At 44.8% G+C, this 14,525-nt stretch overlaps 2 protein-coding genes across 2 annotated transcripts; one reads left to right on the top strand and one right to left on the bottom strand.

Annotated features, from left to right (window-relative positions):
* Nucleotides 1–430: 430 nt before the first annotated feature.
* Nucleotides 431–7,572, top strand: shroom1 (shroom family member 1; the record flags this gene model as incomplete). The annotated part of the gene is made up of 8 exons (XM_083910466.1): nt 431–3,039; nt 3,112–3,298; nt 3,519–3,571; nt 3,888–4,463; nt 4,540–5,133; nt 5,382–5,466; nt 5,881–6,153; nt 7,318–7,572. The coding sequence occupies 8 exons, from the start codon at nt 431–433 to the stop codon at nt 7,570–7,572; spliced, it is 4,632 nt and encodes a 1,543-aa protein (XP_083766592.1).
* A 4,164-nt stretch (nt 7,573–11,736) lies between these two features.
* Nucleotides 11,737–13,128, bottom strand: sowahaa (sosondowah ankyrin repeat domain family member Aa; the record flags this gene model as incomplete). The annotated part of the gene is made up of 1 exon (XM_083910467.1): nt 11,737–13,128. One exon carries the CDS (start codon nt 13,126–13,128, stop codon nt 11,737–11,739), a length of 1,392 nt encoding a protein of 463 aa, XP_083766593.1.
* Between the last annotated feature and the right edge of the window lie 1,397 nt (nt 13,129–14,525).

The following is a 14,525-nucleotide window of genomic DNA, read 5'->3' on the forward strand; positions in this document are numbered from 1 at the left end:
TTTTGTTCACTGATGAATGACTGCCTCCTGGCACCTTAATGTATTCATTTATTTATTCTGCATGGATGGTTTTATTAACAAGATGTAGTCTTACATGTTTTAATTTGTTGCTCTGTCCGTCTTATCAAACAAAAGAAAAGGTTGTCGTAATAGTTAATGAGAGTCAACTTTTCAGGCTGCTAACAAGTTTATTTTCTGTTTGTGTTTAATCCCACAGGAGCTTCTGAGAAGACTTTACCAAGAGGCTTGGAATCAGTAAAAAAGGAGGCAGGAAAATGACCTAATGAGTGACTGACATCCTGGTGCAAAAGGTTTGGTGGTACTTTACCCAATTTCACCAACAAAAGCCCACTCATGCATCAGTGCACACACACATACGGCACACAGACAAACCCTGGCCTTTCCTTCATGCCATCTGTCCTGGTCCTCCATGGATTCCTGCAACTTCCACTTTGAGAGAATGAGCAACGTGGACCTGCATGCTCTGAGCCTGCCCGTCAGCCGGCTCTCCCCAGCCAAGTCCAGCAGCAGCATCGTCGAGCAACTCGCCCACCACCAACACGGCAAAGGTGACTCTGCGTACAGCTCCTTTTCTGGTGGGTCCAATGCCCCAGACTACCCTTCCCCCTTCCTGCCAGATGACCTCCACTCCAGCTCCTTCAGCCACTATGCTGATCTCAAATATGTGAAGTCCATTTACCATCCCAGCCACGTCCTGCAGTCTGATCCCAAGACCATGGACCAGCTCTATCGCTCTGTGGAGGCCATCTCTCAAAACTATCATAACAGTGCCATCACCAATGTAAACCAACACATCAGCAATGACAGGTTCCATAACAACAACAAAGCACTCTCTAACCAAGAGGTACTTTTGGGGGCTCCAACCCATAATTCTCCTGCTCCTGTGTATCCTCCTCCAATCCCAGCACGCATGGACAGTTTCATAGCCACAAAGAACCTGGAGAACACCAGGGTCCAACAACACAATAGTTCTGAGGTTAAACCCCAGCATCAACAGCCCAGACCTTACAGTCGACTCCACCCTGAGCAGCATATTTCAGATACGGGCAAATCAGGTTTCAAGTCTGACCCTGTATCTACAGTCTGGAAAGCCTCTCAGCCAGCAGGCTTCCGTCCTCACCTTCAGAATCACAATGAGACGAGGGTGCCTCTGAATCCAGAATACCTTTTCATCATGGATAACAAAGCTGCTCCTGAGCAGCGCAAATCAAGTGGATCGCCACCCCGAGGCATGAGCCAGCCTGAGCACATCAAACCCAGGCAGCTCTCGACCAGCAGTGCCAGCAATAGTCATTTTGAAAGCCAGCGTAAACGGGCACACTCCGCTCAAGATTGTCTCGGGTCAGAGTCGACTCCTGCTGCGAGAAATGCTGCTCATAGTTTCACCAACAGCAGCATCCAACACAAGGGTCAGTTCTACTTTGTCACAGGGCTGTCCAAGCTGTCCGACTCTGACACAAGGACAAACGGTGCCTCTGTGTGCGGCTCTGATGCTGGGAGCGAGGGCTCCACCGTGGTGGAGAAGCACCGAATCAGAGAGAAGGAAAGAAGCCACAGCACCTTGGATAATCTGTTCAGACCTCACCATGACAGTTCGAGCACATCCAGCGACACAGTTCCAGATGAGAGAGAGGCTTTCACCTCTGAGGGCAAAGACATGTCCTGCAGAAGTCAGGATCAGGAGAATCACAGACCGTCCTTCATCTCAGTGCGTTCCTCTCAAAGCTTTGACACCTTAGATGAAATCAGCATGATTGAGAATAGAGAGATCGGCCGCCACACTGCCAATAACCCTATCTTCTACTGTGGACCCGACAGAAACTCCCTCCCACATTCTACAGTACAAACCAAGGAAGTCGCCTCACTAATAAGCAACGAAGCGCCCAGCTACTGTAAGAGAGAAGAGCGGCCAAAGAGAGGCAAACGGCAGCCTTTAGGGGATGTAGCCAGTGAGAGGATAAACAAAGAGACGACTCCGCTTCTCTATCACCTCACTGAAGCTAACAGGATCGCTCTGCAGCCCAAGAAGGACTCTGATGTCAGCATTAAAGGAAAGGAAGCAATTCTAAACAAACTAGGTCATGATGTGGTAATAAACGACAACGAGAGACCTCCACAAGATGACATGAGGAAAAACGACAGAGGGGATGTTCTGTCTGTTGCCTGTAACACACTCGACGACTCCTTTAAAAAGTACTACAAAGAGAAGCTGAAGGATGCGCAGTCTAAAGTTCTCAGGGAGACGTCTTTTAAAAGGAGGGACCTGCAGCTGTCATGGCCACACCGTATCAGGCAAAAACCTGAGTTCAGGCCCACAGTGATCCACTCTTTCTCTACTTCACTGGACTCTGAGACGTCCACAGAAACGCTAACGCCTTCTCTGATCTCTGAGGAAATGGAGCAGCCGAGTATAAAGGAAGAGGAGCGGCAGGATCACATGGAGGCAAACGGCGAGACTGAAAAGGAAAATGGAAAACCAGCAAACGTGGCTCAGCCACAAGTGCCACGCATTGGCGGCAGGAGGCGATTGACTCCAGGGCAGAAGAAGATGTGTTTCTCTGAGCCAGACAAGCTCAATCTGCTCGGTGGAACCCCCGTCCACTCTGCATGCCACTCGTTTGGCAATGAAAGCGAGAGCCTCTTTGCGGCTGAATGTGAAAAAGAGGAACCTGAGCAGCAAGGAGAGCAGGGACTCGTGGCCGCCCGGAGGAAGTTGTTTGAGACGAGAGGTCGTGCCCTTTCAGCGTCCAGCACCTCAAAAACAGACCTGAAACATCTGCAGCAGAAGGCCCTGGTGGAGTACATGGAGCGCAAGACGAACCAGAAAGTGGCCGAGCCACAGCAAGCAGCTCCTCAGGTACCTCCTCCACCCAGGCAGAGGCACTCTCTGGGGGAGAAACCATTCGACTGGGGCCCCAGGCCTCTGTCGGGAAATACTGAAGGCAAGAATACAAAGAAGAAGCATCACAGACCTCACTCTGCAGGTCGCATCCTCGATTCCTCCAACAGCTCCATCAGGTAAGGAAGAGAAACAAAGATGAATGTTGATGCTTTGTGTTTTTCTTGTCTTATTCTACTTTCTTCACACAGATATGCACAGTTCTTCTCAGCACAGTCGTGTTCAGGCCAGTACGCTGGCCAGGCAAATCAGCCCAGAGTCAGGGAGAGCCAAGGCCCCTGTCAGGGGAAGTCTGCCTCAGCTGAGAGTCTCCTGGACCAACCAGATCCTCCTCATTTCTACAGGAACAGGTCGACATCCACACCACAGGCATTCCAGGTAAAACATTTCTTCTTGACACTTGATATGGAAGTAGAGTGGGTCATCTTTCAGTCTGCTCGTCTACATGCTGATATGTCCTTGGACAAGACATTCAATCCCAAGTTGGATAAAAGCATCTGCCAACTGACTAAATGTAATTTAATAATAATAATATTGTAATTCATACACAAACACACACTAATCTGGTGGTTTAATATTTGTTTTTCATGCTCTGCAGGCTCACAAGTACGAGAAGGAGCCATCGCCAATCAATGCGATGGAGACCTGTAGGTATGTACCATGACAGCAGGTCAGCAGATTATTACTGTGTGTCAGTGATGTGTGCACTGTGGCACAGAGTTTAAATCTCAGGCTGATTCACTGTGGCACTGGAAGGTCGACAACACCCACCTGCTCCAGCAAAGCAGCATTCCTTTCAGAGGAATTATGCACAACGGCGAACAGAAGAATCATTGACTGAGACATTTTTGGGGAGTTTCCCATTTTGTTCAAACATCTTGTGCCAACTGTACATTTTATTGCTTATTAAATGTAATTTCCTTTTCTTAATTCACCATTTTCATATGAATTACTATGTCTGTTTCAGTCCCCAGAAAAACAACACTGAGGATTTCTCGGTAAAGCCGATGTTAGCGGGCGGCCAGCAGCAGCGCGTCCGTGTGGTCGCACAGAGAGGAAAGTCCATGGAAGAGCTCGGGACTCTGAAACTAACGAAACCCTCGGCTTTAAGTAAAAGTTCCGAGCAGCTGGATCAACTGTGGAGACGTTCGACTGGGTCAGGAGGCCGAGACGTAGACAGGAGGAGTTCTTTGTTTATTACTGATGTCAGAGAAGCCCAGGGGCTGGAGAGAGAGAGGAAGACACAATATCTGACAGAGCAAGTGGGGAAAGAAGCAGAAAGTGTTGGTCAGGTGAGAACTCAGGGACAGATGCAAAACCAAACCCAGAAAAAGACGCCACTGAAGCAGAACTTGGAACCAGAGGTGGGTGTGACACTGAGTACAAGTAGATCCACCTCTCCAGCCGACCCTGTCATAGATGAGTTCAGGTCGAGCAGTGAGACGCCGTCGCCCAGAGGTCCGGACACCAGTGAGGAGGTCAAATCCACTCCTACAACTCCAGTCCAGACAAATCCTCCATCTGAACTCAGGCCTTGCTTCAGGTAAGATTTAGATTCCCTCACTATTCACTGATTATTGATGATTTAAGTGTAATCACCGTGTGTGTTTGTCCTCCAGCAGAGTCAGGACGTCTCCTCCTGTGACTCCATCACACAGAGAGCTGTCAGCGGACGAGCCGAGCGATGACTTCCCGCTGCCGCCTGATCCGAACGACGAAGTGTCTCTGAGCTGCGGGGTCACCACAGATCCGTCCCTGTGGATTCTACCTCCAGAAGAAGAGATCGAAGAGGACGTCCAGAACGCTGCAGCGCTGACGGACGAGTCCACCGGCTCGGCTCCTCAAACACAGACCAGTGAGACGTTTGCGTCTCCGCCCACGTCTGTCTCTGACGCAGACGTCTCTCAGCAAGTGGACGAGGAGACAAACACGGAAACAGAGGAGGACAAGACAGAAGAAAACAAAGAGGAGGTGGAGGAGAGAGGTGCTCCAGAGGGAGAGATCGAGAGCGTGGAGCTGCCTCGTGAGAAACCAGAGTGGGCTGAGCTTGTAGAAGCAATGGTCAGTATCGACCAATCGCTGACCAGAGTCTTCTACCCACTGACCGATCGCAAAACAGCGCTGATGCTGATGGAGCAGCTGCTGTCAGAGGACACGCTGCTCATGGAGGAGCACTACAAGAAGAAGCAGGAGCAGAGAGGAGCAACACAAAGGTACATGTTAGTGGTGTGTTGAGGCCTATTTTAATGTTTCACCACCGTGGAATGTGATCCTGGTGAAATCCTAATCATCTGAGGTCCACAAGTGCAGATTTCTGCTTCTGTAATCTCACTTCAGATACACGGAGAATGTGCAAATGCAGTGCATTGTTTGTTTAATGACTAAATGACCCTGGGTTTTTGTGCAGAGTGAGCGTCATGTGACTTCCTCAGACCTTAAACGTGTCTTTTTATGTTTGTAGTCCTGAAGTGGTCCAAGGCGCTGAGTCGGCTCATAAACGTCAGTGCACAGACCTGCAAAGCAGAAGTGATGTTCCTGAGAAGAAGGTAATTATTAACTCACAGCACATATGTATATATATTTTTTTTGCCGTTACCAAGTTCCTCATTTCAAACTCAGAACGTTTTAAATAAAGAAAAAATAAACTAAGCATAACTTTATTAACAAGAGGTTAATGATAAACCAGACAAACTGTGAACAAATGCTTTAGCTGTGGCCTCATAGGTTTTTATATGGATACCATCTGGATGCTATTTGGCCTGAAGTGACTCAGTTCAAGCAGAGATTGCTGCGCCTCCTTATCACATGATGTACTGTCTGCCTCTTATCTCATGTTTGGCTTTGCTAATAGTCTTCCCCTTTTCCCCTGACTGCCTTGAACATTCACTTTTATTACTGTATTAGGTAATGTAAATATGTTCATTAGTATCTAAACTTACACATTACATTTGGTCTCACAGCAGCTGTTAGTGTCACGCATTCAGGAGCGTTTACGTTCTCTGGAGAAGACGCGGGACGACCTCCAGGTCGACATCCAGGAGAACACGGCTCGAGGGGAAGCTCTGGAGCTGCTGGTGAGCGAGCGCTGTCAGTCCGTGGAGCTGGAGAGATACAAGCTGTTCATCGGAGACCTGGAGAGGGTGGTGAGCCTGCTGCTGTGCCTCTCCGCTCGACTGGCCAGGGTTCAGAACGCCCTGAGCACCGTGGACCAGCACACGGATGCTGAGGAGAAGGTGAGGGAGGGGGACCAGAGGAGCTGTGGCTTCCTAAATGTGTTGATTTTCTGTTGAAGGAACAGATGGTAATAATATAAAAGTTCCTTGCTGTAATTGTGTATAGTTATCTGAGAATAAGGGACTTTGTTTTTCTCTCTCTTCTCCGATGACTGCAACGTTTTTCGCTGCCAGTTTTCAACACAAAAATATCTAGTGATCGTCCAAAAGTTGCCCACAAACCAAATGTTTTTTGTTATAAGATGCTGAAAAATCTGAGAATTTAGCTCCTATGGCTAATATATGTGATTAAACATCAGCCAAAAGTCCATAAAAACACTTTACAAATGCACCACCATATTCTGCTCCTGCCTCTTTCCCCTGAGTGTTGGTAACACTAAGCGTTCCCTGAGGGGAGGTAATTTCACGTTGCCATGCAGACGTCACGATGCAGCAGCAGCAGCAGCAGCTTGTTTAGTTTCAGGTGAGCTTAAAGACCACGTGTTGTCGTCAGAGCTGCTCTGCTGCTCTCTCCTCGCTGCCCTCAGACGTCTGTTTGTGTTAGAAAAAGCGAGCAAACAGCGGCCGTTTGGGGAAAAGTTGAAGGGCAAGTTTCACAGAGTCGGAGTCAAGGTTTTTTTCTGACTGTGTGGAATTCAAAAAATGCTGTCGGGGTTTATCAGAGCGGTTAATTGGTCATTATTAGCTTTTTCTGTTTGTGTCAGAAGATTTAGTTCCTGCACTTTGACAGAGCTGCATTTGAAATGGTTTCATTCAAATAGATCTTTATTTTAAACTCTTAGAAGAAGTTTTTGTGTCTGGATTCATCCGTGAATGGACTCGTTGTTGGTTTGTCCGTCTGTAAAACATGACGGCGTATATATACATACATATATATATGTACTGAAGGCTTGTTAGAGGCTCATTTGTTTTCCTGCTGTTATCAGTAACCCTGGTATTTACACTGACTCACCGAAACTCCAGCCCTGGAGTTTCGATGACATTTTGCGTCTACCCTGCCCTCTGTTGACACAAGGAAAGACTGCACCTCCTGACCTGTGGCTGTTTGAAACATGATCCGAACAACTTTTACAACACCAGTGATCTATTAGCAGAAATATAACCCCTGTTAACTCTTAAAGTCTTTCAAATCAAGCCTCTCTCTCTCTGCGTCTCTCTCCTCAGCAATCTCTGGACAGCCGCCACCGTCTGCTGTGCAAGCAGTGGGAGGACGCCAAAGACCTCAAGGACAACCTGGACCGCAGAGAGAGCCTGGTGTCCACGTTCCTGTCGCGGCAGCTGTCCGCCGCGCAGCTCCACGACTACCGGCGCTTCGTGCAGACCAAGGCGTCGCTGCTCATCCAGCACAAGGACCTGGAGGAGAAGCAGCGGCTGGGAGAGGAGCAGCTGGAGGCTCTTTCCACCAGCCTCGTCCTGTGAAGGACCAGGAGGATGTGTGTGGAGAGTTTTATAGACACAAGATAAGGTCCTTTTTTTTTAAAGAGTTTGACAGCACTACAGGAGAAACTGAAGCTCGTTTGCCTTTTGTCTCACACACACACACCGTCTGCCCGACGCCATTCTCTTTCTGCACTCTCTGTTTCCTGTGACTTCAAACAGAACATCTTTTCTGTTTTATTCGTGTGCCTTTGTTGTTATGGAACGTTCTCCGTTAGAGAATCCGCGTGGAAACGTCGCGTTCCCCCTGTTAGAGTTCTTATTCGGTAGTGCTGCGCGTGCACTGGAAACGATGACAAGCTTTAAGATGATGTCGGGCGACTGTATCATGTAGAAAGATTTTTAATGTTTCAAATGAAAGGCACTAAAAACCAAAAAAAAAGGTGAATGAGATGAAAGAAAAAAAAGCACTTTGTAATTAATAATACATAAATGCACATTTCTTCAAATCAGATTTTGTTTCCCACACTAATTTCAAGCAGAAGATACTGATTTACTCCTTCCATAAACACTTATTTTAAACCACAACGCTAACGTTTAAAGCCCTTATTAATTTATAAATCTGTCCCTTTTTGTTGCAGAAGTGACAAATGATACTTGAAATACTTCTTTTTTTTTTTTTTTTTTTTTTAAATAATAAGAGGAAAGTCCACAATCTTCACATCAGGTGTCTTATAAACTCATTTTGTATTCACTACCTCCCCCGTCTGAGTTTAAATGTCCATAAATGTACATGTTAGTCATAATTAAAAGAAAAAAAAGCCCAAAATGACACACTCACACTCTCCACAAAGTCATCTCACATCTTTTTGTAATTATTTCTGATAGTTGTGTTATTTGTCATCATTGCCCTGATCTGTCTGAACCTGTGTGTGAGTGTGTGAGTGTGTGTGTGTGTGTGTGTGTGTAAACAGGAAGTCAGAACATTATGAAACAAATACTCTTAATATTTAAAGTGATCCAGTGTCGTCGCTCGTGTGTATTTATTGACAAACACAAATTTGCGGTTGAAGCAAAGAGGAAAAACTCTTGTTCTCCATCATCATCATCATCATCATCATCATCATCATCATCACCACTAATAACATTTCTCTGCAGATTTACTCTACTCTGGACGCCTCTTGTTGCTCCGTTTGCTTCACACACGTGTGTTTGTTTTTGGGCCTTTGTGCTGACGCAGAGCCGAGGCTTTAGAAAAGAAAGAGCTTTGTGTCGCTGGAATTCCTCAAGTATGCGAGTAAGAGACCGACCACCGTTCTGGACAGAGAGGATGTGCTCGTGGATAAATCCTCCTACAGCAAACATTTCACAGTGGCAGAGGTTTTTGAAGTAGGATTATATTTCGCCTATAGTTGTGCGATTTTATATACAAACAGAATCAATGTATCATTTCCAAGACGTAAAGAAAGAAGAAAAACAACCATGTTTGAGTGAGTGAGTGAGTGAGTCCCTGCTGACCAGACGAGAGCAGACACATTTCTAAAAATCCACTTTCTCTTCACACTTGTTTCCTGTTCTGGTTTGGCGTTGTAAATTCCTGTGATGTTTGTAATATTGTGAATAAATTAAGCTCTCCCTCTCCTTCTCCTTATTCTTGTATTAGACTTTTCTTAGTTTTGTTCCACTTTCCAGTTCTTACACTGAATAATAACATGAATTATGAGACTGCTTCTGTTGACATAGTATTTGACTGTAGACTCGTTATTATAACTGCTGTGGAAACTCCAACAGGACATTATGATCTGATTAAGATACAGAACATGTTTTAAGATGATGCTAATTCAAAGTTTGGATTAAGGTAATTTAGAAAATGTCGTTTCCATGACCTAAAGTCGGTGACGTGTCATGGTGAGACTGCAGATTGTGACCGATACAACTACAGTGGACGTCACAGACCAGAGAATATGTTGTTTGTCTTTGTTTGTGTACTTCAATATGATCAAAAAGTGCTTATAAACTGTCAAAAATAACTTATATGTGCAGTTCATGCCAGTAAATCCTTTTAAATGTCACATACCGCACCTTTAATCAGTCTAGAATATGAGTGAACACACAGTAGTCGCTGAAATAATAGTCATAATAATAATAAACAGAGTGTGTGTACTGTACAGGACGCTCAGTGCCAGGTGTTTGGATTAGTGGCTTTAAACATTTTTTTTTTTTTTCCCTCTAAACTGCAGTGTGAACTTTTGCTCCATGCAACCTTATCATCACACACACACACACACACACACATCCACTGTAAACACAGAGACTGTAAAGCTTCACTTCCTGTGAATCGTCATGATTTATTGCCGCTCTTCTTCTACGTAGAAGCAGATGTTTATATCTCAGCTCTCCTCTAATTAAAGGCCTGCCCCCCCCCAAACACACACACACACACACACACTGGATAATGGTTTATCACGTCTTCACGTTGAGTTATTTAGACATTCGGCCATGAACCTGTTATCTCAGTGAGGTCATGGTTAGAGACGTGATTTTACCTCTTTTTATTCAGCCTTATAAAGACTGACACAGTGAGTGAGTGTGTGTGTGTGTGTGATTCCAGGTTTGCATGAATCATTTTAATGTGCTCGTCCACACCTGATTTGCATTGTCAGTTTCACCTTGAGGACGTTTACACAGCGCCACAGCCACGTCACGCTCAATCAAACTAAACCGTCTCATCGCGGATATCGATGAACAATTGATGATATTTGACTCTTGAAGGTCGCCAACTAAAATATTCTACACTGCAAACTACTATCAGACACTCAGACGACATCAAGGTCGTCTGTGGAAAATTCAAAACAAGCCTCAGAATAAGAGGAAAGGTCATTGACGTGACCTTGAATGTGGCATGGTTATAAAAGTTTGGGATTTTTCATTATTTTGCTCGTTTTTATTTGCTTTTATTGTTTGTAAATGCTTTTTTAATGATTAGTTTTATGTTTTTTATTGTCATAGGAAGTATTTGCCAGGTGCAAGATGCAAAAAGGTCATAATAATAAGTATTGTGTGTCAAAAAGCCTACAAAAGATGCTGTTTGTTTTTCGTGAACTATAATCACCTTTATGTGTTGGTATGATAATGATTTACGACTTAAAATCCCTATTGTTTACAGAGAATGGTCCTAAAAAGCAAAAGTAAAAAAAAAAAAACAGGTCTGCAGACGACTCTATTATCTGAACCTTGGGACACAGACGGGCGACGTCAGCGTCTTCTGTACCTAATAAACTGGCCGGTGAGTGTCTATTTAATGACTATACTTGAATCCTAACATGGCGTCACTGTGTCTTTAATTCTAAAGGAACAGGATGTACTGAGTCTGACTGTGTGTGTGTGTTGACCTTTGACCTCACAGAAGCAGCAGCAGCAGCATGTTTTCCTTAATGAAACCCTGAGGCCTGGAGATGTAACATCTTTATATAACTATATAAATATAAATATAAATATAACGTATAGGCTGCTGGCAAAGTCACAGAGTAAGAAACGGAAGAAGGGAAGACGACTAAAGACAGAGGGAGGAGGAGGAGAAGAAGAGGACACATACCATGACTAAGCTATTTTTAGTCATTATCTGACGCTGATGTTTATCATTTGTTCAGACTTGTCTTTGTCTGATTGTGTCGTCGTTGTCAGTCCCTTGTCTTTGTCTCCTCCTCCTCAAAGCTGCCATATAATTAAACACATTATAACTATTATTAGTATTATTATTATCTTCATGTTGCGTGTGATGACCTTTGAGACAGATTTACAGGGCGTTTCAGTGGCTGTTTTCCCCCTAACGTCACACTGATTGTGTGTATTATTAAAACACTGAAGGAGTGAGTTGATTCAGCCATAAGTCAACATCGATATCAAGTCTTAATCTATGTGTTTAATCAGGTACAAAGACATAGTCATTGTTAGAAATGCAAAAAGAACATGTTAAAGCCTAATAAATATGAGCTCAGTGATGTTTAAAGGTCTTTGTTGTGCTGCGACCTGCTGGTTTTAGTGCACACTGCACAGAGCAGGGGTTTTAAAAGATTCTACGGAAACATAAACACATGATGTGGGATGAATTTGAGCAAATTCAGCAGGCGGACTCCACTGATCCAGACGTGATGAATCATCTCAATAAGGAACTGATTCAAGTCATGATTGTTAAAGATCAGATGATCACATAAAGACATCAGACAGTAACCTCTGTCTGAATCCACCGCTGTCCTCTCTGTCTTCTCTGTCCTCGTCGTTCAGGGAGAAGAGCCCTGGCCTTTGCTTCTGCTTCTTCTTGAGTCCCGTCATGTGAGGCTGGAAGAGGCGGCTGATTGAATGCAAACCCTTGGACAGATCTGGGAACAGGTCCAGCTCCTCTTTCTCCTCCTGGACCTGATTCTGGTTCTGCTGCTGCTGCAGGGCTGAGGCTGAGGCTGGAGGTTCACCCAGCATCACCCTCACAGACCTGGAGATGCCCTTGTGCAGATAGTGGAAGGCCTTCTTGCCGCAGTTGTCCCTGACGCTGACGTCGGCGTCGTAGTCCCTCACCAGCAGGTTCAGGATGAACTCCTGGTCGTGCAGAGCGGCGATGTGCAGAGGAGTGTAGCCGCCGTGGGTTTTGGCGTTGACGTCGACATCTACGCCTCCTCTCCTGGACAGATCCAGGATCTTCGCGATCATGTCGCTGTTGCCACACTTGGCCGCCCAGTGCAGAGCCGTGAACCCTGACATGAAGTCCCTCTTCTCGGCCAGCTGAGTGTCTCTGAGCAGGAGGCCGTAGACCTGGCTCCAGTGACCCGCGGCACACTTCACCAGCCACTCGTGCTCCGACTGCTCCAGAGGAACCGTGGAGGCGTCTCTGGTTGTCTCCTCGGACGCCTTGGTGCTCTTGAAGGCCCTCCTCAGCTGAGGCGAGCTGCTGCTGGTCCTCTCCTCCACTGATCTCTTCTTCTTCTGCTGTGTGGAGCTTTGAGGAGCATCATCTGGCTCCTTCTTCAGTTTGCAGATCTCCACCCTGGTGGAGGCGCAGGGCGGCGTCCTCAGAGGCAGGGCGTAAGGTTTGGAGGCTGCAGGTGAAAGGTCACCGCGGTTTACATCCTGAACCTCAAAATTCAGCATCCTCTTGACTTTAAAGTCTGAGTGCTGGCTCCTCCTCAGAGCCTGCTGCACAGGAGACAGAGGGTTTCCATAAGTGTCCCCAGATGTGTCCTCAGATGTGTCCTCCACAGCTCCAGGATCCACGGGACACTCAGTGTCCTCACCTGGCGCAGGTGGGCGCTGCTGCTCACCTGCTGCTGCGGACCGCTCTTCACTTTCACTTCTCCTCGCCTCCGTCTGCGCGTTGTCCAGCAAATGTTGGTAGACTTTCTTCATGACAACATAGCGGACTCCGTCGATTTCCTTGACGAAGGCGACGCTGTTGACGAACGTCTTGAAAAGCTCCCTGTTGCGCTCTTTCTGCGCGGGATCGCCGCAGTCCACTGCGCCTTTAAAGCGACTCACCAGCTCGGACTTCTTCACTCGTCCTCCCTGTGATAAGAGCAAGGACAAGACGGACTCCTGCGTCAAAGCCATGATTTCAATGATTGTTATAATAACTTATTATTATTATTATTAAGTTATTATGTATAGTTAGAGCACGCGCAGCTGCGTCCGTGCCTCAGTGTCTCGTGCTTTGTTCTGATGACTCCTTCACCTGCTCCCTTCACTCCTCCTCCTCCTCCTCCTCCTCCCCACCTGAAGGAGGCTTTTTCCGGGAAAAAAAAAACTGCAGACGTGGAAACAATCTGAATAAAATATGACGACTTTACAGTTTCCAGAAAATGACTTAGTCACTTATTTATAATATGACTTCAGTAAAAGTCTTAAAGTTTATGACATTTATTGTTCTTAAGTTATTTTCTGATATAAATAAAAGTATTAAAAAAAGATATTTAGAGGAAATATAGTGGAGTAAAAGTTGCTATAAATATAAATAACAAAGTAAAGTATGGATGTGTGATTTATTTTGTACTTAAGTGCAGTAACAAAGTATTTCTACTTCATTTGTTACATTACAACACTGTTTGATTGTAGCTCAACACTACAAAATAACATTTAATTTATCCAATAATCTGCACCATATATATCCATGATCACAATATTGATTAAAATAAACTTAGTTTGCATAATATCGCTATATATCTTGGATTTAACTAAGCCATGTGTTGTGTAAACATATCAACCAAACATATTTACATCAAATGAGACATTATATTTTCATATATATTTTAATTTAGAACAACAGCAAAAAGGTTTTGATGAATGAATGAACCCTTTAAATTAAATAAATAAATCTGTCTGAGGCCCACCTGCAATACCACCAATAACCACCAGTGGGCCTATACAGTATACTATTAAGTTGATATGAGTCCTCTGTTTATCTGTTATTATCAGTAATACTTATTCTTAAAATGTCAAGTCCAGTGTGTAACATTCAGGAGAGTTTATTGGTTAGAAATTGAATTTACATCAGTATATCATCACTTTATAATAATAATAATAATAATAATAATAATAATAATTCATTTGTGTTCTGTTATTGTTTTACGTTAATTAAATGATTTGTAACACATCAAATCTGAATTGTGTCACTATCATTATCACAACCAAACTCAAGCACTATTTGTATTACTATAGTAGTAGTACCATACACACACTGGCTTTATAAAGGGCTCCATATTTAAAGCAAATAAACAATAAAATAAAAATTGCTATCTGTGTTAAAATAACTAGTATTTAATGTTGACATTGCAGATAGTTACTGTCCTGTCGTGGCTTGCAGCGCCAGTACAGCACGACATTCCTGGACTGAATGGGAGTTCCTGAGATGAGGCCATGTTGGAAAACTCACTGTCCCACACAAAGAGTATCAGCGGCACATCAAGATAGTTACCCACCGTACGGGTGGAAACGATTGACTGTAACCCGGA

Source organism: Microchirus variegatus (assembly GCF_963457635.1).
Source record: "Microchirus variegatus genome assembly, chromosome: 2".
In the NCBI taxonomy this organism is placed as follows: Eukaryota; Metazoa; Chordata; class Actinopteri; order Pleuronectiformes; family Soleidae; genus Microchirus; species Microchirus variegatus.